Source organism: Lactuca saligna, chromosome 8 (genome assembly GCF_052625555.1).
Source record: "Lactuca saligna cultivar CGN05327 chromosome 8, ASM5262555v1, whole genome shotgun sequence".
Taxonomy (NCBI): domain Eukaryota; kingdom Viridiplantae; phylum Streptophyta; class Magnoliopsida; order Asterales; family Asteraceae; genus Lactuca; species Lactuca saligna.
Genome location: NC_136424.1, coordinates 93,339,238 through 93,365,280, shown reverse-complemented (window position 1 = coordinate 93,365,280; position 26,043 = coordinate 93,339,238). Strand labels below are relative to the sequence as shown.

Genomic DNA, 26,043 nt, shown 5'->3' with positions numbered 1-26,043 from the left:
TGTGAAATACAAGTTAGGGTTTCAATTTTATTCTAAAAACTGATGGTCGCTTAAATACTGAACCCGAAAGGCGAAAACATGCGATGATGTTAGTGGGGGGATAGTCACACATTAATTCGTAAATCAACGTCATTACGCACATCATCCTATTTTCATTAAATGTATGTGTAAAACACAAGAAGTTTTGGATACATTAGGTTCCAGCATTGTTAAAATATGCCCCGATATTTATATTTATATATTGTAGAGTTTTATTTACGTTGACATCTTCAATGACAACTGTGGTGCAGTACACCTATTGGAAAGTCAAGACTGTACTACACTCTAACAACACCATCTAATCTGAAAATCGGTACTACATATATAACAAAAGAAAACATGTGTTAAAGAGCTTAACTGTAAATCTAATCATTTTCATGGCTATCTCCTTCCGTTTCCTCAAGTCAAACTCAGCTCTTTTGTTAATCACTTTTCTCTCTTTACACCTTTCTTTGACCACCGGTCATGGCGGTGAAGGCCACGATGATGAGGAGGGCAGCCTCGATTTGCGTGCGAAAGGGTTGGTGTTGGTGAAAGTTTATTGCTTGATCATTATGTTTGTCACCACTTTTGCTGGTGGGGTGTCTCCTTACTTCTACAGATGGAACGAAAGCTTTCTATTGTTGGGCACTCAGTTCGCCGGCGGTGTATTTTTAGGGACTTCTCTCATGCATTTCTTGAGTGACTCTAACGAAGTCTTTGGTGATCTTACAACAAAAACATACCCTTTTGCTTTCATGTTGGCATCGGCTGGTTATCTTCTCACCATGTTTAGTGATTGTGTGATATTATATGTCGTCGGAAGAGGAGGTCATGGTGGTGGTGGGGAAAATAAAGTGGCGGTGGTGGAGGAGGAGGAGGGGAGGATGAGGGGTGGGGATCCATCGGAACATGGAAATAACAGCCACCCTATATTTGTTAAGACATCATCCTTAAGCGACACCATTCTACTTATCCTGGCATTGTGTTTCCATTCTATTTTCGAGGGTATTGCTGTTGGTGTATCATGTAAGCTTCGACTCCCTTTGTGTGCTTGTTATATTCATAATTACACATACGATATGATGATAGTGCAGGAAAGAAAAGCAAACAAACACTTGATGTCTACTCGACTATTTGCTTGCTGATTCATTATATATGGAAAAGATCATGAATTGTTTTATAGTCATGAAAAAATCTCGATTTAGGGTTAGGTAGCCATAACTCTCTAAAAGACTTCCAATAATCACAGCTTAATTAAGAGAGTAGATCTTGCTAATTGTCATTGTAAATGGGTCTTAGAACTGTTTTCTGTAGTAACTTTTGTTTAGTATTCGTCTAAGAATCTCATTCGTCATATGGGGCTATGACATACACTCAATTGGCTGAACTACGAACGTATATACTTGCATCGATCATTAGTGTTTTTTGCTGTTTGGTTTTTTAGTGTACAACAAAAACCAAAAGTCTGAATTCTAAAGGGATGAAATAGGAAACTATCATCCTAGTTGTCTAGCTGATATAACCCTTTTCTTTCAAAAATTGTTGTCCTATTTGTACTCTGAATCAAACTTTATGATCAATATTAATAGCGTGAACATGTCTTCACATATATATATAGTTTTAAAAAGCGATATTTTGATGTTGCTTTTCAGCAACAAAAACAGATGCATGGAGAAACCTATGGATAATCTCTCTGCACAAGATTTTTGCAGCAGTTGCGATGGGAATCGCTCTCCTGAGACTGATACCAAAGAGGCCATTGTTGTTAACCGTGATCTACTCTTTCGCCTTTGCAGTCTCAAGCCCTATTGGGGTTGGAATAGGAATCGCCATTAATGCCACAACCCAAGGGGCAGTAGCAGATTGGATGTATGCGATCTGCATGGGGATTGCTACTGGAGTTTTTGTTTATGTAGCTATTCATCATCTCATAGCCAAAGGTTTCAAACCACAAGAAGACGCTTACTTTGACAAACCATTTTTCAAGTTCCTTGCTGTGCTTCTTGGTGTTGGAGTCATTGCAGTTGTGATGATTTGGGATTGATGTAACTTTCAAAAGGGTTTCTGATCATTCGGATTTTGTATATGTATGTTATTTGCTAATGTACTCCATTTTATTGTATAATCGTTTGCTTCATCAAATTTATTTTCTATTGCCTGCGGTGTGTAACAATGAATATTCCTGAAGGGATCATGGAAATGTAATCAACTGCTTGTGTATGCGTTTATATGTTGCCTGATATGTATTTGATTAAGGAACATCCCATCTCTAAGGCACAAGAGATTATATATAATCCATAAGTGGAGAAGAGATTATATATAGTTATATATTCTGTTTTGATTTTGACCTACTTTCACACGTGTAAAGCTGGTACTGTTCAGATCACCCAAGATAAAAACCTTAAAATCAAATGTGTTCTTGAAGAAGACGATGAAATTCACTAGCAAGGACCGAATCAGATGTGGAGGTTATTACAACACCCCTAATTTTAATCTCCTCATCTACGAGTTAATGCCTAATGGAAGCGTTCATGGTATGGATTTCTACAGTTTTGACTTTTGAGGTTGATTTTGACTTTAAAAGTCAAATTGATGACATGGATTCAATTTCAAAAAACTGATAATACGATTCAGATTGTAATAAGAGGAATGATTGGAGAAATCAGAGAGAGGAGATGTGATTGAAGAAAAAGAATCATAGTGAGAGCCGGAAATGGAGTAATGGTCATCGGAGTTGAAGCTAGGTATCTCGTATGTATGCTTGTGTGTTTTGTGGTGTAAATGGAGTTGAAGGAGGTGGGTTAATAAGAGAGAAAGACATATAAATAGTCCCACATGTCCAAGTGGACAACCATATGTCGACCATGTCATGATGAATGTACATCCACATATAGGGGTGTTCACGGGGCGGTTCGGGTCGGATAGTAATAAAATTATGAACCATGACCACGGAGCGGGTACCTCATGCGCACTAACCGAAACCGAACCGTATTGACAAAAAAACCGAACCGAACCGAACCGTATGAAAGCGGGTAACCATGGTTCGGTTCACGGGTACCCGCTAAAATATAAAAAATTAAATTCAATTGAAACTACAAACTCCATTTTAGTTATCTCTTTCTTAAAATTAGTAAGTCAAAGAGTTTACAAAAAACATAATGAAGTTTAAAAAACATAATGAGTTCAAATATCATATATTATAATTTGTATAATAAATACAATAATAAAAATAACAAGAAAATCAAATGAACATAGAATAACAAAATTGGAGTTGTCGATATGGATTTTGTTTAGGTTATTGGACTCGTAGATCAATCAAAACAATACTAATGAAATAATACTTTTTTTGCTTATATATATATATATATATATATATATATATATATATATATATATATATATATATATATATATATATATATATATATAATTAAACGGTTCGGTTCGGGTAACCGCGGATACCTAGATATGAAAACCAAAAACCGACCCGTTGATATCCGGTTTTTTTTGTTTCGGTTTTTTTCGGTTACGGTTTTTTTCGGTTTCGGTTTTTTCGGTTTCGGAGTGGCCGGTTCGGCTCGGTTTTTCGGTTTTTTTGCACACCCCTATCCACATATTCTCTAATGATTATGTGGTATAATAGACAAGTTATTATAGGTTAGATGGATGAAATAAGCATGCCACATCCACCTTATGCCCCCCATAGCACAAAAAAAAGTTAAGGGTCTAATTTGGAAAATACGAAAAAATTATTGGACTAATGTATCCTAGTAATAATAATAATAATAATAATAATAATAATTTTTAATTCAACAATATAAATCCATTCTTAAAACTACCAACTCACTCCAATTAAATTCAAATAATCTCCAATTGCATTCCAACATTTAACTCTTTAAAATAAAAATAAATCCATCCGTTAGAAAATATGTTATAAAAGAAATTCATTATTATTCACCTTCATCGGGTGATGAACCCACTAATCTTCAAAGATATGGTATACATACTCTTCTCTAGAATTAGTAATTGTTTTTTTTTTTGAAAAAAAAAATTATGAAGACCTTTATATTTGCAATGATACGGATGATAAGCTATTTCTTTTCTAAAATTACGAGGTGATTGTGAGAAGAAAAATAGAAACATGTTCTTGGACAAGCCATTGAATTGCAAGAGAGATGTAACATCTGTTTTACAGAATGGATCAACTGAAGTTGGGTTAGAGATATGGTTTTGAGGAAAAACATATGCCACGAAATGGTATATGGAAGACCACGATGTCACATGAGATGTAATGTGCGAGTATCTAGATGGAAACCACGACGTGACAAGAAGGATGCCACGACATGGTGGCTATTGCAGCTTAAACCCATGATTTTTTAGGGTTTCTCCCATATTTAAGCACCTTAGTTCTTGGATTAGGTCATCTCCATCAGCCTCCTTCTCTTTATTTTGAAACCCTAGCCTTTCTCCATGATTATGAACTTGGTGGCTTGATTTTAAAGTTGTTTTCTTGACAAGGTGAAGCTTGTAAAGGAATGAACTTCTTCTTGGTGCAAGGAAGAAAATAGAAAGTCTAGAACCATCATCTTCTTCATGTTCCAAGGCCTTTGGAGGTATAAAGCTTGCACCTTAACCTTGTTCTTTTGAGATTCATGTTTATGGTCATTATTGATTAATTTTGGTTCCTTCATGGATGCTCTTTGAGTTTCGGGACACTCCAGATGTCCTTGTGACACTTTTGTAGTCAATACCCTCTGATTAAGTGGGTAAAAGGTCTTAGATTGAATATTCTTGGTCTCATGCTCAAGTTTTGGCCTTGATAGAGCACATTATGTACTCAGGTTTGTAGATCTTACTCTGGGGGTAACATCCTAATGGATAAAGTTGGAAACTTTATCCATTAAGTCCATGAGGAGGACAAGATCTAAAGTATGTAGCCTTGATATGGTTGGATTAAGCTCTTAATGAAGAATTGAGTGATCTGCCAATAACCATGACATGTCCAAGGAGAGCCTACAACGTGGTGAAGATCTAATTAATGATTGTTTTGTCTGGACATCCCCCCAATGTTGTCAAGGAGGGTGCATTGCATGGCGATGTCCTCCGTGTTGACTGTTTTGTCTTAACATGCCAATGAAATGGCTAAGTGGTCTTTATATCGTCGTGGCTGTGGACCTTGGTTTACTATTGACTTTTGTAGACTGTTGACTGTTGATTTTTAATAGTTTGACCTTGGGTTAAATTTGAAGGATTTGGGTTATTAATTGAGGATTGATCTTTAATGGGTGTCAGTTAGTTCGTGGGATTGATTAGTGCAAGGAGTGAGAGTGTTGTTGTGCTTATCTGTTTCTTCACTTCAGGTGAGTCTTTTCACTATGCCACATGTCCCACTATATATCCTTTGTATGTTAGAATATTGGTACTATTAGAGCACAAGTATGCTAGTGAATTAGGATCACTACTTGCTATGGATATGTTGTATGAGACACTTGGTGTCATGGTATGCTAGACTGGTAGGGTCTTGCCTATTGATTGTATGATACAGTTAGAAGCTAAGTTTGGTTAAGGTAACTAGGGAAGGCCAGTTATCATGATTATGTATGATTGACCAAAGAAGGAGTTAATTGAGACGACGTCAATGACATGGTAACAAAGGAAGGATAGTAAGTAGTAACCAAGGGTATGTAATATGCCAACATATGCACGTGTTTATGTTATAATAACTGGTTAGAATAATGTTAGTAATGGTTGTAGGTGGTTATGTTAGATAGCCCGAGAACTCTTGGTTTAAAGCCGTATTAAAATTTTCTTGTGTGATTGGTTGCTTTCGGGTGGATCATCTGTTCGAATGTCTATCTAATCTCTGACTACATATAACTTTATGTATTGTATAGAAGACCAGGATTTTGCCCCTGAAACTTGTATGTAAGACGAAGATTTGGCCTCTGGTAGGAAGTGATTGTAATACTATACTTTATGTATGATACATGTATGTGGATAAAAGATTTGATTGTTTAACTCTAGAGTCGACGCCTTCCTTGTATGCATTAAGTATAGTGGAATATGAGGTATACTGGTAGAACTCACTAAGCTTTATGCTTACAGTTGTGGTTAATATGTTTTGCAGGTTGTTTGTGATGGGTTTTGTACATAAGAACATTCCTAAGTGCGCATACAAACCCTAATGCTCGGATCTAGGTTTCTCTAATTAAACATGCTTTGAATCCAAGACTTCTAATGGCTAATTAGGTATAAGAACAATACAAAAACAAAGTTAGAATCATACCTTGAGACACTTGTTTGATCTTCTTGTTCTTGGAGCTTTAGAGTCACAATTGTCACTCCTCAATTGGCTTACAAACACCAACTAGCAAAGAGGATGATTTGAGAGAGGGGAGAGAGGAGGGAATTCGGCCAGGGGTTCTCTACTTTAGATGAAGTACCGATTTCCCTTTGCCATAGGGTCTATTTATACTTGTAGACTCCGTAAGGGTTACAACTCAAACCCTAGTTGGATAACTATTACTCAAAGCAATCCAAATCCTTCCCAAGATAATGCCTTGGACGATTTTGAGGCTTATCCTAGCCTAGAAATCGTCCAACCCCTATCCAATAAGGATTTACAGTCTAAAGTTTAACTATCAAACAATTGACAGTTTATACCCTCTTATTTAATTAATCTCCTTAAGTCACCAAATTAATACTAATTAATCTATGACTTATATTAATCAAATAACTATATTATTATTCCTTATATTATTCTCATAATATATTAATAATATCTATTCTCTCATAATAAATCATCCTACCAAGTTGCTATGGTGAAGGCAACCCAAAAGGACCATGCACAATCGGGTCAAATACTTGCCTAATATAGTTGTAGCCTTAGACGCTATTCCAATAGTCTCCCACTTGGATAAGTCTAGTAACTATATGCGCAGGTACATTCCGATTTGCAATCGTAGCTCTCAAAGACGCTGTCAAACTCTGATCTAATCAATCTTGTCCTTCAGATAAGGGATCGTACAGTCCTCTGTTAGATATCATGCTGACAATTCAATGGAATGATTAGTCTAGCATTTGGTTTCTCGATCTCCGATTTATTTGACATAGAACTTAATCGAACACATCAATTCAGTTATGACCGGGCCCGACACATAAGTCAAATCAAATCATTGAGCGGTCGAGATATCACCTTTTCCTTCTTAGGATAAAAGTTACAGATAAACTTCGACTTATATGCATTTACTTATTCATTAACCAACTACACACAACAATGCGTTTTATAACATCGAGTTACCAATGCGTTTTCACATTATCAATGTACAATCAATTAACCAATAACAAACCATATATCTAGGTTTTAAGACTATATGATATTATCGTCTTGCGATCACCTTTTACTATCTTATTCCATAAGGTGATTCCAGCAAGCGCGGGTTTGTTCCAATGCTCAAACCTAGTTCATAAGCACTCATGAACGTTGCAGCAATATTTTGCTATGTCTAACACCATTTAGACACTCTACATACCTATTCATGACAATCTTCATTCATATCTACTTCCGATATATGAACGATTGTGGACTATTTGAACAATTCGATTATTCTTAATAAACTCAATTATTCTGGAAGTCAAAACATGCAAAGTGAAACAATAGTTAAACAATTAACATAAGACAGTAACATTACTTATAAATAAAACTGCTTTAGTTAATCATCAAATGTTAATAACATTTATCTATTACACGTTTCTAATACTATCTAATCTATGCTAATATCATCCTTCAGCCTAATACTCCTAGCATGCTGCAAATGCTTAACCCTACTCAGTCCCTTCGTAAGCGGATCTGTTGGGTTATCTTCTGATGATATCCTCTTCACTACGAGTTGTCCTTCTTCTACACGATGTCTAATAAAGTGATATTTTCTGTCGTTATGTCGCGATCTACCATGATCTCTCGGTTCCTTGGTCAAGGCAACCGCTCCCTGATTATCACAGAAAATCTCCATGGGCTCCTTTATGGCAGGTACAACTCCAAGATCACCAATGAAGTTCTTCAACCATATTGCCTCCTTTGACGATTCGCTCGCTGCAATGTACTCTGATTTGTACGTTGAATCAGCTACGGTTTCCTGCTTGGAACTTTTCCAAGTTACTGCTCTTTCATTCAGGGTAAAAACCCATCCCGACTGCGAACGGTAGTTGTCCCTGTTGGTCTGAAAACTGGCGTCACTATACCCTCGCACCTTCAAGTCATCACTCCCTCCGAGAACTAAGAACCATTCCTTCATCCTCCGAAGGTACTTAAGGATATTCTTCACCGCAATCCAATAGGCTCTGCCAGGGTTCCCTTGATATCTACTAACCATGCTCAAAGCAAAGGCTACATCAGGACGAGTACAAGTCATAGCGTACATGATTGAGCCAACTGCGAAAGCATATGGAACTTGGATCATATCAGCTATCTCGGCTTGGGTACTCGGACTTTGAGTCTTACTCAGCTTGGCATTACTTTGTATCGGTAATTCTCCCTTCTTTGAGTTTTCCATACTAAAACGTTTCAGTACCTTCTCTAAGTAAGTGTTCTGACTAAGTCCTATTAGTCTCTTACTTCTTTCTCTTACTATCCTTATTCCCAAAATATAGGAAGCCTCTCCGAGGTCCTTCATAGCGAAGCACTTCCCGAGCCAGGACTTAACCTCCTGCAGAGTCGGGACGTCGTTTCCTATGAGTAATATGTCATCGACATATAGAACGAGAAAGCTTACTATACTCCCACTGGTTTTGACATATACACACGATTCGTCTTCGCTTCGTACAAATCCAAACTCTTTGACTTTCTCATCGAAGCAAAGATTCCATCTGCGAGATGCTTTCTTTAATCCATAAATGGACTTCTCAAGCTTACACACTCTATTCGGATGCTTCGGATCCACAAACCCCTCTGGCTGAGCCATGTAAACATCCTCAGCCAACTTTCCGTTAAGGAAAGCGGTTTTGACATCCATTTGCCAAATCTCATAATCATGAAATGCGGCAATAGCTAGCATCACTCTAATAGACTTTATCTTCGCAACTGGTGAGAAGGTCTCTTCATAGTCAACTCCGGGAGTTTGAGTAAATCCCTTCGCAACCAATCGTGCTTTATACGTGTGTACTTTTCCATCCACGTCGGTCTTCTTCTTGAAGATCCATTTGCACCCAACGGTCTTATGTCCAGGCACATTATCAACCAAATTCCAAACTTGGTTATCATACATGGATTGGATCTCGCTATCCATTGCCTCTTTCCATTTTGCAGACTCCGGGCCTGCCATGGCTTCCTTATAGCTATTAGGTTCATCAAGATTAATTAGTGTACTATACTAATATACGTGTCCCCTTCGGTAGTAATATGAAAACCATACAACTGGGGTTGAACTCTAACTCTTTCGGAACGTCTAAGAGGTAATGATAGGTCAATCGGTTCAACCGAAGTTTCCTCCTCAGGTTGAATGCCAGCGGTTGAGGTTCCTTCATCTATCGACTCTTGAATTTCTTCAAGATCGATTTGCCTCCCACTGTCTCCTTGGCCTATGAGTTCTCGCTCTTGGAAAACTCCTCTCCTCGCAACAAAGACAACATTGTCCTTCAGTATATAGAAGAGATATCCAAAGGATTTCTGTGGGTAGCCGATGAAAATACATCGCTCACTACAAGGTTCGAGCTTGTCATGAGTATCTCGTCTTACGAAAGCCTCGCAACCCCAAACCTTGATATGTGCCAACGAAGGAGATTTCCCCGCCCACATCTCGTGAGGTGTTTTGGCAACCTTCTTAGTAGGGACTCGGTTAAGGATATGGGCAGCAGTCTTTAAGGCATACCCCCAAAAAGAGATAGATAGCGAAGCACGACTCATCATAGAGCGAACCATGTCCAACAAGGTTCGATTACGCCTTTCTGCCACACCATTCAATTGTGGTGTCCTAGGTGGCGTCAATTGTGAAACTATTCCACACTCCTTGAGATAATCGTGGAATTGAAGACTTAGGTACTCTCCTCCTCGATCGGATCGAAGCATCTTGATCTTCCTGCCCAATTGATTCTCCACTTCATTCTTAAACTCTTTGAACTTTTCAAAAGTTTCTGACTTTTGCTTGATTAAGTAGATATACCCATATCTACTATAGTCATCGGTAAAAGTCACGTTGAAGCGGTTACCATCCTTTGTGGTAGATCTAAACGGTCCACACACATCGGTATGTATGAGGTCCAATAGACCCTCACCCCTTTCGCACGTACCAGCGAAGGGTGACTTAGTCATCTTTCCAAGTAAACAAGACTCGCATGTGTCATCTTCCCTAAGGTCGAATGACTCTAACACTCCATCCTTTTGGAGTTGGGCTATGCATTTCTTGTTGACATGTCCAAGACGACAATGCCATAAGGATGCCTTATCCATACTATTGGAAGAATCCAAGTACAAAACATCATTTCCTAAGTTATCAACAATCATAACAGTTTCATAAATTCCATTACATGGTATAACTTCAAAGTAAAAGACACCATTTAGATAAGCTAAAATAGAACCATTCTCATTATTAAAAGAAAATCTAAAACCTTGTCTAAACAAACCATGAAAAGAAATGATGTTTCTAGCCATTTCTGGTGAATAGCAACAATTGTTCAAATCTAAAGATAAACTATTCCTAAGCACTAAAGAATACACTCCAATCTTGGTCACATGCGACGATCTTCTGTTCCCCATGATTAGATTTATTCTTCCATGCTCTACGTCTCTACTTCTTCTTAGTCCCTGCACATTAGAACAAATGTGGTAACCACAACCGGTATCAAGAACCCAAGAAGTATTGTGAGATGAATCGTTAGATTTAATTGTATATATACCTGCTAAAGATGGCTTGATCTTTCCTTCCTTGATGGCTTGCAGGTACTCCGGGCAGCTTCTCTTCCAATGTCCTATCTTGTGGCAGTGGTGGCACTCTACCTCCTTCGGATTAGAGCAGGTTTTAGCGGGATCAACTTTGGTCCCACTAGAAGAGGCACCATCTCGGGCTTTAACCTTTCGATAGTTCTTTGACGAAGCCTTCCTCTTCTTTCCCTTTCCTTGTCTAATTGCCAAGACAGGAGTAGCAGGCAGATTGGGAGTTAGTGCAACAAACTTGTCCTTGAAGTTGCTCTCAGCGACCCTCAAGAGACCTTGGAGTTTGCTTAGGGTGACCTCTTATTTGTTCATGTGATAGGTCATCCTAAATTGATTGTAGCTTGGAGGCAAAGAGTGAATCACCATGTCGATCGCCAAGTCTTCCCCAAAGTCAACATTTAACTTGCGAAGGCAGTCGACATACCTTTGCATCTTTTGCAAGTGCACGGTAAGAGACTCTCCATGACCCATCTTAGCGGAAATCATGTTCGTGAAAATCTCATAACGCTCTTGTCTGGCGTTTTGATGGTATCTCTCCAATAAGTCTTGGTGCATTTCGTACGGATACATGTCCTCGTAGGACTTTTGGAATTCGGAGTTCATAGTCACGATCATGATGCAATGCACTTTCGTTGCATCATGCTTGTGAGTTTCGAAAGCGGTTATTTCGGCGGGAGTAGCAATTTCGGGGTTGATTTTCTTGAGCTTCTCATCGAGGACATACTCCTTATCCTCATAGCGAGCAATCGTGCGAATGTATCTTATCCATTCGCTAAAGTTCGTTCCATCAAAGGTGACCTTTTGACAAAGGCTCATCAAAGTGAAAGAACTCGCAGCAGCATTGTTGGCGTTCGACATCTATAAATAGAAAGGACAAAGATAGATTAGAATATGAATCCCTAATTATCACCCAATAAGAAAAATTAGGGCTAGGATCCAACAACAATATTTACACATTAGAAAAGGGATGCCGTAATCTAATATGCAAACAATTTGAAGGTAAGTGAATGATGATTCACGAATTCTCCACCAACATAACTTTAAGTCCTAAATGTATTGAGAATTCCTAGGTATGGATGAGATTCATTGAAACTTTTCAATGGCATGTTTAAATCTCGATATGCCCCTCTTGTTTGTGACTGGGATACCGAGGATCACAAAGCGGGTGTGAATTACCATGCAAATTCACATGGTGCCTTCATTGTAACGATCACCTATTCGATGTGCCGGTAAACCACACACGCTCCATCGAACTATGATAAACAATGAATCACCCTTTCCCACCTTCGCTTAGAACCAATTAGTGTGCCGGTAAACCACACACGCTCCACTAACTTCTTAGCAAGGTGCAAAGTGTAATTTCATGGGATTGCATCAATTCACTTTTCCTAAAGTAACTAAGATTGGGAAATTTTAAGAAAACATGTAGTTACTTAGTACTTCTTATCATACTTTTAATGAGAGGATGAGGTTGCCCTATCCTACCCGTTTGGCTAACGACCCTCCACCGATCAAGCAAGCGGTGGGTGTGAGTGTACACCCATTAAGTGCCATTTTATAGGCCGCAACCTTATACCCACCTTATAGACCGGCTTCGTGAATGAGGCCTACTAACGGTAAGACTAGCATTTAAGTTATACATATATAGATATTAATCTTGTAATATTATATTAGTATAGGGTTGTATTTTAAACTTGTAAAATTCTAGGGTTTGAAATTTAAATTGTCTAAATTAAACTTTTAATCACAAAACATAAATTTCAAAACTTGAGGACATGTTTTAAACATTTAAAACATAAAGGATCAAATAACAAATAATTTAAATTAACAATTAATCACATAATTATCCATATTTGATTAATAATTATCATATAAGGAAATTAAATATTTTATTAATTGATAAATATCTTCAATTAGATAAAAAATATAGTCATATATATCATAAAATCGGATTAGGGTTGATCTAATATGATTAAGGTAAGTTTCCATAAGATAAATATGAAAAAATCCTGTTTTTGGCTAATCCTGACGCTCGGACTCGCCGAGTACCCACACTCGACTCGCCGAGTCAGGCCAACTCGCCGAGTCCATGACTCAGAAACACAAAAATCGAATTTTGCAGTTAAGATTCAAACATTCAAGCATCAATTTAATAGAAACCAATCTAGGCTCTGATACCACTGATGGGTTTTGTACATAACAACATTCCTAAGTGCGCATACAAACCCTAATGCTCGGATCTAGGTTTCTCTAATTAAACATGATTTGAATCCAAGACTTCTAATGGATAATTAGGTATAAGAACAATACAAAACAGAGTTAGAATCATACCTTGAGACACTTGTTTGATCGTCTTGTTCTTGGAGCTTTAGAGTCACAATTGTCACTCCTCTAATGGCTTACAAACACCAACTAGCAAAGAGGATGATTTGAGAGAGGGGAGAGAGGAGGGAATTCGGCCAGGGGTTCTCTACTTTAGATGAAGTACCGATTTCCCTTTACCATAGGGTCTATTTATACTTGTAGACTCCTTAAGGGTTACAACTCAAACCCTAGTTGGATAACTATTACTTAAAGCACTCCAAATCCTTCCAAAGATAATGCCTTGGACGATTTTGAGGCTTATCCTAGCCTAAAAATCGTCCAACCCCTATCCAATAAGGATTTACAGTCTAACGTTTAACTATCAAACAATTGATAGTTTATACCCTCTTATTTAATTAATCTCCTTAAGTCACCAAATTAATACTAATTAATCTATGACTTATATTAATCAAATAACTATATTATTATTCCTTATATTATTCTCATAATATATTAATAATATCTATTCTCTCATAATAAATCATCCTACCAAGTTGCTATGGTGAAGGCAACCCAAAAGGACCATGCACAATCGGGTCAAATACTTGCCTAATATAGTTGCAGCCTTAGACACTATTCCAACAGTTTGTAAGAAGAGTTCAGCGGGACTGTACACACGCATCAAATATGTTCATTTTTGTGGTTTTGTAAACTTAACTCTGATAATGCATGGTTTCAATCAAACGAATGTTACTCAATGGTTTTTGAAACAAAGGTATAATTGGCTGACCTATTTTATGAACAAAAACTCTCTCTGAAATTTTTGGTAGGTTACAAGTTGGTATTAGAGCCGTGGTTTGAGGGATTTGGGCTTGCCTTACAGTGTATCTGAACTCAATTTAGGATTGAGATATTTTCAAAATAATTTTTTGAAAGAGAATTCTTTTATTCAAGAAAACAATTTCCTAAAAAGTTTTATAATAATTGGAGGATGTGGTGTGTACAGTCGTCCAAAGCTTAGGAAGTAAGTAATTCCCGATATACCTATATGATTTTGTATTTGTGCTATGAATTATTATGCATGATAGAATATAGGATATGGATATGCCTAGGATTGCATGCTAGAATTTCCTAATTTGTATAGATGCCTCGTATGCCTTTTATGTGTACTGTTGTAGTGGAATCTTTAGCTGATTTTAGTATGGAGGCATGTTCGTAGGAAGGGAAGAATGTTATATATATATATATATACACACACATACACACACATAGAGAAAGAGAGAGAGAGAGAGAGAGAGAGAGAGAGAGAGAGAAAGAGAGAGAGAAAGTATAGGAAATGTAGTATTATGTATTTGGCTAGACGTATGCATGAATGTATGGAGTTTAGTGAAGTGATAGGAAGTGACTTAGGAGTCTGGGAACAATCTTTGGAATATGTATGTATGGGTGTGGAAGGTAGTATTGAGCCCTTAATAATGAAAGCACAAGATCCATACTTGGGTAAAGGAAGTGTTACAAGAATACCAAGGAACTTGTAGGTGGGCATATATAGTGTGGCTGTTTATTATGGATTGATTTGATGTGTTCCCATGATCTTTTAGATTCAGGATGGAAACCTTTTGTGTTAGAGATTCAAGTCTGAGTGAGAGAGATGTCCACGACATCATAACTGCAGATATTTCGAGGTTTATGAAAGAGGATTTTCCTAGTTTGATTAGCGATGATGGGGAGGAGTTGATTTCAATGATGGACGAGTCGACTTCAGGGTGTTTGATGCTTGTGTAGCTCCTCGTTTCTTTGGGCAAAGGGAGCCAATTGTCAGTATGAGATAGATTGCCAATGTGGAGAATACCTTTTATGCAAGCTTCTATATGACGCGAGCCAAGGTCAGATTTGTGACATCTATTTTGCGCGATATAGATAAGGATTGGTGGTGCGAGATTGCTGATGGTCTCGGACATGATGCGGCCGAGTCTATGTCATGGGAGGATTTTTGATCAAATTCAAAAGAGAGTTTGTGCCAGTGTTTGAGGTTCATCAATTCTCCTGGGAGTTTTTGGCATTTGAGCAGACTACTGAGACGATGGCTGAGAACAATGAAAAGTTGAGAGAGAGAGAGAGAGAGAGAGAGATAAATCATTTTTTTACCCACGGTATGTAGCCTCAGAAGAGAGAGGATGAGTCACTACCATGTGTAACGCCGCAGATTCGGGTTAGTCAATTTAGAGACGATAAGCATCAAAAATGACTTTTTTTTATAGAGGATTATTTAGAGTAAATAATCTTAACTAAGTTTTATTATATTTCACAAGGTTTCCGTACATATAAAGTGATGGGTCTTATACAAACAATCCTATGTGTGCATGCAACCCTAGTATTGGATCTATGTTTTCACTATTAGTTATACAACTTTATGAACACAAAAAGAAACCTGACATGCTACTATAATTTTCGAAATTCATATATAAAGCTAGAATACATACCTTTTGTTGTTATATAGCAATAACAACTAGTTCCTTGAATTTCCTTAGCTCTTGAAAGCAAGTACCACAAGTGTAGTACCTCTAATGGAGTCACAAACACCATATGCAACTTGGATGAAGAGGAGAAGAAAAGGAGGCACCAAAAACGGTTGGAAACCCTAATGGAAGTGTTGTTTTTTCGTTTTTGGGGCTTAAGGGTCCCTTTTATACATGTAGGCTATTAGGGTTTACAACTAGGAAACCCTAATCTGACTGCTTAGGCCCTAAGCAGCCCATGGACTCCTTAAACATATCCCTTGGATGATTTCTAATGGGCTTCCCATAGAATTCGTTCAACCTATATATTATTAGGTGATCCATAGCCCAATTATAATTATCTTATAATTACAACTTCAGTCCCCTAAGTTTAATTAATCTCTTTTAACCACAAAATTAATTCTTAATTAATTCTTGACCAATATTAATTAAACAATATTATTTCTCCTTTGATATATTATTCTCATAATATATTAATAAATCATATTTAAACCTTTCTCTCCTTAAATCATCCTACATATTGCTATGGTGAAGGCAACCCAAAAGGACCATGCTCATAATCGGGTCAAGTACATACCAAAACAGTTATGGACTTAGACACTAATCCAACAGTCTCCCACTTGGATAAGTCTAATAACTATTTTCCGTATGACTTCAGAACCTGATCAGCAATCGTAGCTTTCAAAAGCCGCTATCAATTCTGATCTTATCAGATAGCGTGTCCTCTAGATAAGGGATTATATATTCCTCCATTCTCAAGATATCGTATAGACAAAAGACATGAATTTCAATCATTCTCTCTATACTATTTCCTGACTTCCGATTCATGACGACTGATAACAGACTACAATTGAACACATCAATTTAGTCCCAGCTTGGCCAAGCGCTTAGGTGTCATCACTAAATCATCGAGAGGCCCACATATATCGCTTTTATCCCACTTTGGGTAAAGGGAATGGATAAACTTCGACTCAAATGCTCGCTTGCATTTACTGATCGAATCACACACAACAATAAGTTTTATAACACCAAGTTACTGGTGCGTTTACTTATTATCAATGTGTAACTGACCAACAAATAACAACTCACACGTCTCGGTTTCAAGAATATACAATATTATCGTCTCACTAATCACTCGTGATAAAACCGTGAAGTGATCCAAGTGAGCGTGGGTTTAATCCAATACTTTAATCTTATCAAAGCACTCACGAACTCTGCAGCAAACTTGTGCCATGTCTAAACACTTCAGACAATCTACAGACAGATTCATGACAGTCTTTATTCATACCTACTCCCAACGTATGACCAACTGTGGATGTTTGAATAACCTAGTTATTCTGGAAGTCAAAACATGCAAATTGAAACATAACAACAATACTTAATCCTATATGGCCCCAAACTTGTGAGAGTAAATAAAACCCTTCTATTTATCCACTATATTGATTACTCATTATTTATCATTTAATGTTTCGGATAATCAACTCATTGCTTGAATTACAACAACAATTGTCCCATGCTCTAAGCATGCACACCGTGTTTCCTATGGTCCATGCTTTGTGAAATAGATCAATTGAACACATTTCCAATCATTCTCATTTCACAACTCCAAATCCATTTTCATAAGTGTAAGAATATCAAATTCTCGCTACTTATAGAATATGCTAGATCTTAACACTTTATGCAATGATCCCTTCATAATGTCATTGCACTATTGCCAATGATATTACAAAGTCTTCTATCGAAGATTGTTATAAGACAATTCCTTAGATATGATGTCTCTCACTCAAAGTACATTCCTTTGAACATCCTTTTGTATAAAAGTTTCTAATCTAGATTTTCAATATTTACTTCCTAACATGAACACGCTTCCATATTACCCTCATGACAACCCATTCTTAATAGAATCTTTTCTATTTGTAATGATGTCGATATGGTCCATCCAATATGGAAACATTTCCATATTTTTTCAATACTATACTTCCAACTACTCACAAGCGACCAATCCTCGTCGAACTTTGGATTGTCCTTTGATAGTTGTTTAATTATTTTAGTCAAAACCAATTCTAGTCCCTTTTTTCCCTCTAAATGCGCTAGACATTTGGAAAATTTTAGAATGGTAAAATACTATAGCATTTGCAATCGATCCTATACCCAAAGCGTATGGGACACGATGCATAATGTCTTACATAAAGATATGATACTTTACCAATCTTTTGCCATAATATTTTATGTGTCATGTTCTCATAATTCGAACTATGAAGAGGGATGCCGTAATCATAATCGTTTTAAGAACACACAATGTATCCTTTGACTGAAAATATTAAAATTTCTTAATCTAAGCTTTAGATTTTGAAACGGAGTATAATATTCTCTCCCTTAATTATAGCAAAACAACTTTTCAACCCATGCAACTTTGCAAATTGAATCTTTGTTTTTCTATAATTAATATTGCTAACTTGCAATACTTTCCATAATAATCATACAATCATAACTTTTATGCTCCCACTATCATGATGATTACTATAAAACATAACACTTATGCTCCTACTAGCTTCGACATGTATTCATAAACATCTTAACTTTCAGAAAGACAATAACTATTGAATTTCTTAAGTCTATGTTTCTAATACTTAGTGCTTTGATAATCTTTTATCAAGGCTTCTTGAACTTATACACCTTTGCCTTAGATAGTTCATATGTGTGTCTTATCAATTAAGACTAATTTCCAAACCTCACAATTCAAATTATTGAAAGGGATACCGTAACCATGATCGAATTCGAGAATGCAATTTTACAATCACTATCTTCTTAAAATCTTTCTCAGTGAAAGCATTTCCTCACAATCATTTTCATGAAGGAGGAAATCTTATGACACTTAGATTTAAATGGTGTATTTGTTCCTATCCATGTGAATTTGTTAAAACCAAAGTTTATGACAAATTCAAACTCATATGGACTGACCTTTCTTAATCTTGATTTCTTGCCTTATGGTAGCACAGCTGCCCACCACGTCTTCCAAGTAGTTAAGCAGCTCACCCTTTCTTATCAATGTACTTTCATTGATCAAGGTCCTTGCTTTTTATGCATTCAAATGAGAATTCATAGAACTCACATGCATAATTAACTCGATTAGATTGGCACATAATCAAAATAATGTCAACACGATAGGTTGTAAACCTCAACTCGTGCGCTAGTGATGATCGATAAGGTTTATTTGATTTGTTCTTGAAACTTTTTCAAAACATTAAAACTCCCACTGACCTCTTGACATATATGATTCTCTTTGTCAAGAAACATTTCTTGACAATCAAATATTCAATAGTCAGTGCAGTTATTATCAAGACAAGAACACTTCACAAGTTGGTCCTAGTTGGTCTTTGTCTTATCCAAGACATCACAACTTACCAATCTCAAATGTACAAGAATAAGAAAACTTTTCCAAGTTCCATATTTGATGAGTGTTATAAACCTACTTAAAACTTTTCACTCAATGTCACAATCTTGACTTTAAGACTTGACATTGGAACGAAGTGTGATTGACTTCTTGATTTAACCATTTCTACAATACTTGATTCCTCTTCTTAGACATGCAATTGTACTAAGACTCACTTAGAGGATCTATTGAGACATGGTTCTTAATCTTTAAGACTTATCATAAAACACAATAAAAGGTACTCTCCCTTCTTCCTAGAAAAGAGAAACTTTTATCTTTCTGCCTACTCGATTCTTCTTTATTCGTTCTACTATTCATTGAAACTCTTTCAATCAATCTCAGAATTACACTTAATCTTATAAGTATAATCACATTTACTAAACTTTAGTAAATCATAACGAATATCTTTGTCACTCTTGTGGTGGACTTGATCAACGCACAACCTAGTGTACTTGATCTCCTATTCCTTCAACTGACACTTTGCCAAAGAATTAGTCGAAGTTTCCCAAATGTGAAAGTTTTCCATTCATCATACAATACACATTGCATGATTCCAAGTTTCTGTCCAATTGAAACTTGGGCGATGAGAAAGTCTCCCTATTTGGTACACTTTTGACATTTCCATAATTAAGAATCAAATCCATTTTGCTAATAATAGAAGTACATGAACATCAATTTTTCATATATTTCATTGTAAGGATAAATAAATAAGACAAAATCAAAATTTATTTTATTGCGGAAAAAACTTGTCCTTACAATGCAATTCAACTGAAAAACTATGTTAACAATCTATTCTAACTCCAAGTTGTAGCTCAAGAATCCATTCTTCAAGTAATGCGATCGAAATCCATTTCTTCATGATCAGATTCAACTCACTTCTTTTCTCAAGCTTCCTCTCTTTTCTTCGATCCTACAAAACATCAAAATGTAATATTATCACATCATGTATTAAGAATCTAGAATAAGAACTTAAAAGAGTTAGTTAATGGATTTTACCTGAAGCAGAGCCATACGTCTTGACTCTCCCATCTCTTAGATCTCTCAGGTAATTAGGGCAGCTTCGTCTCCAATGCCCCTTCTCTTGGCAATAAAAGCAAATAGACTCCTTTGGCACAACACATCGGACAATCACAGACTTAGTTCTTTCTGGACTTCCAATGTTGCCAGTGTCCATTGAAGTTTGGGAGTTTGATTCACTAGACAAATTTGCTTGACCAGCACGCCAAATTATTGCTGATTCAGCAGCTATAAGCAAATAGGTGAGATCAATTAGGGTCACGTCGTGGTCCATCATATAGTACTCTCTAACGAGCTCACTATATGATTCAGGAAGTGACTGAAGAACCCAGTCAACAGCCAACTCACTTGAAATCTCGACACCCAACATGTTTAACCTATCAATGTATGACTTCATCTCTAAGACGTGCGCACACACAGGTTTCCCATCTTCGTGTTTACTTGCCAAAAGGGCTTGAGTGAGCTTGAACGTTTCAAGCCTTTGAACTTGTGGGTCAGGGAGAATAATTGGAAGAGGTGGAGGAAGTGAAGCATGACTCTCATTTCCTTGATCGTATCTCGGAACGTCCTCTTCATTTGGAAAGCTTGTTCCAAAGGATTTGGGAAGACCATTGTAAGATTCAGACATCTACAAAATGGGAGAAAATTCAAGTTAAGTTGATTAGAATTCTTGATGCAACACCCAAATGAAACATCAAGCTAGGATCCAACACAATACTCTACAACCTAGAAGAGGGATGCCGTAATCTAGTTGCAGAATATTTGAAGGTAGGTAAATGACGATTTACCAATTTCCACCATGAAAAACGAAAAAGAATTTTAAGTTTTAAATGAATTGAAACTCCTAGATCTTTTGAGACTCATTGAACTCTTCAATCGCATGTTTAATCTCGATTATGCCCTACTATTCGTGACTGGGATGCCGAGGATCACAAACAAGGTGTAAATAACCATACGAATCACGTGGTGCACCCAATGCTACTATCACCTAATCAATGTGCCGGTTAGCCACACACGCTCCATTGATCTATGATAAGCATCGAGCCACCCTTTGCCACCAATGTCATCCCCAAATTAGTGTGCCGGTTAACCACACACGCTCCACTAACGTTTGACAAGGGTACGAAGTGTAATTCCATGGGTTAGCATACAATTTCACATTTTGCCTAAAGTAACTATGATTTGGGAATTTGAAAAAGCATTTAGTTACTTTGTACTTCATTATACTTATAATGGAAGGTTTCTATCCTATCCTACCCGTTCGGCTAACGACCCTCCACTAGTCAAGAGTGCGGTGGGTAACCGTAGATTTCAAAATCTTGGAGGCTTAGGAAAGGATTTGGGAAACCCTAGCAAAAATCGCCATCTAGGGTTTTGCAACCCTAATTGCGAAAATTACCTAGCCTTTATGGTTTATTAGCCATAAACCCTAATATGTCAAGTTCACAAATTTGAATAAAAGCTGATTGAAAACAAAAACCAATGGCTCTGATACCACTGATGGGTCTTATACAAACAATCCTATGTGTGCATGCAACCCTAGTATTGGATCTATGTTTTCACTATTAGTTATACAACTTTATGAACACAAAAAGAAACCTGGCATGCTACTATAATTTTCGAAATTCATATATAAAGCTAGAATACATACCTTTTGTTGTTATATAGCAATAACAACTAGTTCCTTGAATTTCCTTAGCTCTTGAAAGCAAGTACCACAAGTGTAGTACCTCTAATGGAGTCACAAACACCATATGCAACTTGGATGAAGAGGAGAAGAAAAGGAGGCACCAAAAACGGCTGGAAACCCTAATGGAAGTGTTGTTTTTTCGTTTTTGGGGCTTAAGGGTCCCTTTTATACATGTAGGCTATTAGGGTTTACAACTAGGAAACCCTAATCTTACTGCTTAGGCCCTAAGCAGCCCATGGACTCCTTAAACATATCCCTTGGACGATTTCTAATGGGCTTCCCATAGAATTCGTTCAACCTATATATTATTAGGTGATCCATAACCCAATTATAATTATCTTATAATTACAACTTCAGTCCCCTAAGTTTAATTAATCTCTTTTAACCACAAAATTAATTCTTAATTAATTCTTGACCAATATTAATTAAACAATATGATTTCTCCTTTAATATATTATTCTCATAATATATTAATAAATCATATTTAAACCTTTCTCTCCTTAAATCATCCTACATATTGCTATGGTGAAGGCAACCCAAAAGGACCATGCTCATAATCGGGTCAAGTACATACCAAAACAGTTATGGACTTAGACACTAATCCAACATAAAGAACATCGAAATCCGAGTTATAACAAAGAAGTTATGACCTATCGAAGTTTCACGATAAAACTGGCACAACACCGAGAATCATAAAAAATGAGTTTATGATAAAGTAATTTTTAGCCTTATTTTCGTAAAAGAAAGTTATAGAGTAAGTCTCCACCTACGCGTGGATATAAAGAACGTCAAAAACGAAGCTCGTATGCAAAAGTTATGACCTTCCGAAGATGCAACTGTCTAAGGGCATGACACGTGGCAGATGCCCTAGCCGCCTAAAGTCACGATGTGAACATGAAGTTCACGACCTGAAACATGTCAAGGACACTAATGGGGGCTAGAAAACACGTGTTAAAGCTACGGGTTGACTCATGGAAGTTCACGACGTGAACCTATCATGTTCACGACGTGAATGGGCCCAAGACACCCTATAAATAGAAAGCGAGGGTATCCGGGAATGGTTGCTAATTCACACTCTCTTTCGCTCTCTATACCCTCTCTAACAATCTTAAAACACCTTGAAGCCTAGGGTACCATACTAGCATCCGAATAAATCCCGGAGCCCCGAAGTCTCCGAGAAAAAGAGTTTTTCGAGCCAAAACTCTGCCCATGTGAAGCCCGGTTCTTGAGAAAACATCCCAATTTCATCAAAAAAAGATTGTTATAAGGGACAAAGTGCTGTCCAATCACCATCTTATCAAGTGAGTGTATAGTCACTTTCATCTTGCACATAGATATGAAGTATTTTATATAAAATACGTGCTATGTGAATATTTATTGTTTGTTTATTTGAGATAGATGTTGAAATACAAGTTTTAAATGATTTAAACTGTATATGTATTTTATATCTATCTATAATTATGATGGGTAAAAGATGGATCAATTAAAGATGAGATAAATGATGACCGATGAAATATGAGCTACAATATATGAGTGGTAAAATATGGTGAGAAGCAATGTACCATGCGATGAGCCAAGAGATGGCCCCATCATTTAGTAAAGTATAGATAATAACCATGGATTATTCTAGACGGTCTGCAGAACACTAGCAGGCTAGCAACCTGTTGGTGTTGTGAACTATATGTCAATCAAATGTACTCTAAAAACCCATTGACATGTATTGCAGGTGGACTCTTGCAAATAATACTGTCGATAAATGGCAGCTATGTACTTAGTGTCTGTTGTATAAACCCTGACGACGATGTGACTTCGTGCCTATTCCTTAGGATAAATCCTTAGGAATGAGTGTTAGATGATTCTTAGCGTGAATCCTTAAGAGTAACGAAAATAATGAGAATGAGTAATTGGGTTATTTATTGTGGGTTGAAAACTTTATATGCTCACCAGACTCCCAAGCCTGACCCACTCAACTTTCTTTATTATAGGCAGTGGAATCTAGAGCACAATTGGACGATGACAAGGGATTTTGGATTATAGTCCAATAGATGTGAATAACTATTGGGCCAATAGATGTAAATAACTATTGTAAGACTTATAATGTACTGTTTATACTTTTGGTATGTATCGGAACCATTGATGGGTTTTTTATCTATCTTTTTTTTAGTTTTTTTTTCTTATGAAGGCAGTGTACTACTTTGAAGAATATATCTGTATAATATCATAATTGTTTTATAATATCATAATTGTTTTATAATTTTATAATATTTACGATATATATTAAATCTCATGGAATTGGTGAACAATGATCTTTTGGGCTTTATAACCTTTGTCGCCAATTACAATAGTTCTACTTTTATACTTTTTTGCTGCAGATTGTAAATGTGGATTTCCATTTTGAAAGAATTCAATGCCATCATCAAAAGTTTTTAGGAAACATCCGTGAATGCACTGGCGAAGGAGCAGTTAGCTAACCTTCAGGAGGATTTCAAAGAATTTGAGAGGTTTGGATTTGATCTGTCATGGGCCCACAAGAGGATAGACATTGTTGAGAAGCTTAAGTTTGGAAACAAACAATGTAATGCATTACAAAGTTTGTTGTTGTTTCCTGATTTTTAATAAAAGGCTATGAAACATTCTCCAACCCCCACAACTTCAATACCCGCAATGCGGGATTCTTCCCTAATTCTATTTAATTTATTAATTAAGCTCAGTTCATTTAGAGTTGTTAATTTATCACCACGAGCCAAATAGAGCCCGTTTGATTTACATTCTAGAACACGCGGAAAGTTTTTAATATAATAAGTTATACCGTAAAATTTTAAAATAAAATGGTAAATCCAAACCCAACCATTTAATCACTTCTAAATTGGTCAAAATCCTACTTACGTTTGCTTTAGATGGTGGAGGGTACGATGTTCCTTCTTTGTCTTTTGGAATGTAAGATGTTAATGGGGCATGTTTGGTCGAGTGACGTGCCCATCGCAACCTGATTAGCCAACCCTATATATGAACATGATTTGATTAGATCCAACATATATATGACTTAGAAATCAATAAAACATTGTCGGTTTAACATGATTAAAAGTATTTAACCGTAAAATTAGTCTTAATTAACAAGATTAGCTGTTGAAACTTAAACGTCTAAATTTCAACATCATTTTTGAGAAATCTTTGTCACCCAAACACCCTAAAAAAGATTGGTTTGGGGTTTAGTAGAATTGTACTCATAATGGTTAAGATGGCATCTCCCAATTAAGTAGGAAATTAACACGGCGGATCCATAAATTAACCAATAGAGATCCATCGTATTCGTATAAAAAAAATAACGATAAAAATGATAAAATTTAAAATGTAAGTAAACCCTACTCAAACTGGACATATTTATTAAATCTTAGTCATATATGAGTTATCAATTGTTCTCGGTGTACAGTTTTTATAAAATCAAAAAAAATATATAGAACCGAGGACACAAATTTGGTTTCTATGAATTATTCACATTACCATATTTTTCATTCTTAAACGACCTTTGCTTAGTTGGAACTTACAAAGGGAAAATCAAAGTCTTTGTACAATAATTAAAAGATATGTGTATTTAATAAAAAAAGAGCAGGAAATTACAAGTGTTAAAATAGATCACAAGATAGAGTTAGTCAATCTCTAAGCCTATCTCTAGCACAATTAATTAGTTACAATACTAGATAATGATAACATATATACGAAGAAAATACAAGCAAAATGAATAAAATAATTAAGACAATTATTTATCTTTAACCCCCACCCCAAGATGGAGGATCCATTGAGCGGCCTAAAGACATTCGACTTTACAGTGCGTTTGTTTATTTGGAGTCTGCAGACTTAAAAATGTATCTGCGTGGTCATTTTGGTACAGATCTGACCTTGTGTCTTCCAACATCTTCACAACTCTTAAAACCTAAAAAAAAAAAAAAAACACGCCCTCTCAACATCAACGCCTCCCTCTCTCAACTATCACTGCCCCCCTCATTTACTAGTCATCATCTTCTTCCTCCCCTTCCTGCTGTCACTGTCATCCTCTTGCTTCCGCCGACGACTACAACCGGTGCTGTCCAGATCCTCCCCCATCAACGTCGACTTCAGGTAACCCTTAACATAA

At 36.6% G+C, this 26,043-nt stretch overlaps 1 protein-coding gene across 1 annotated transcript; it reads left to right on the top strand.

The window, feature by feature from the left end:
- The first annotated feature begins 375 nt into the window (after positions 1-375).
- ZIP2 (ZRT/IRT-like protein 2) lies at positions 376-2,249 on the top strand. The gene is made up of 2 exons (XM_078971944.1): positions 376-1,047; positions 1,674-2,249. The coding sequence occupies exons 1-2, from the start codon at positions 417-419 to the stop codon at positions 2,063-2,065; spliced, it is 1,023 nt and encodes a 340-aa protein (XP_078828070.1). The 5' UTR covers positions 376-416; the 3' UTR covers positions 2,066-2,249.
- Positions 2,250-26,043: the final 23,794 nt, after the last annotated feature.

What these genes read in the sequence shown, in the direction of transcription:
- ZIP2 (XM_078971944.1), top strand. Translation starts at nt 417, where the DNA reads ATGGCTATCTCCTTCCGTTTCCTCAAGTCAAACTCAGCTCTTTTGTTA. An exon ending in TATTGCTGTTGGTGTATCAT is followed by an intron (nt 1,048 to 1,673) that starts GTAAGCTTCGAC and finishes GTTGCTTTTCAG; the next exon opens with CAACAAAAACAGATGCATGG.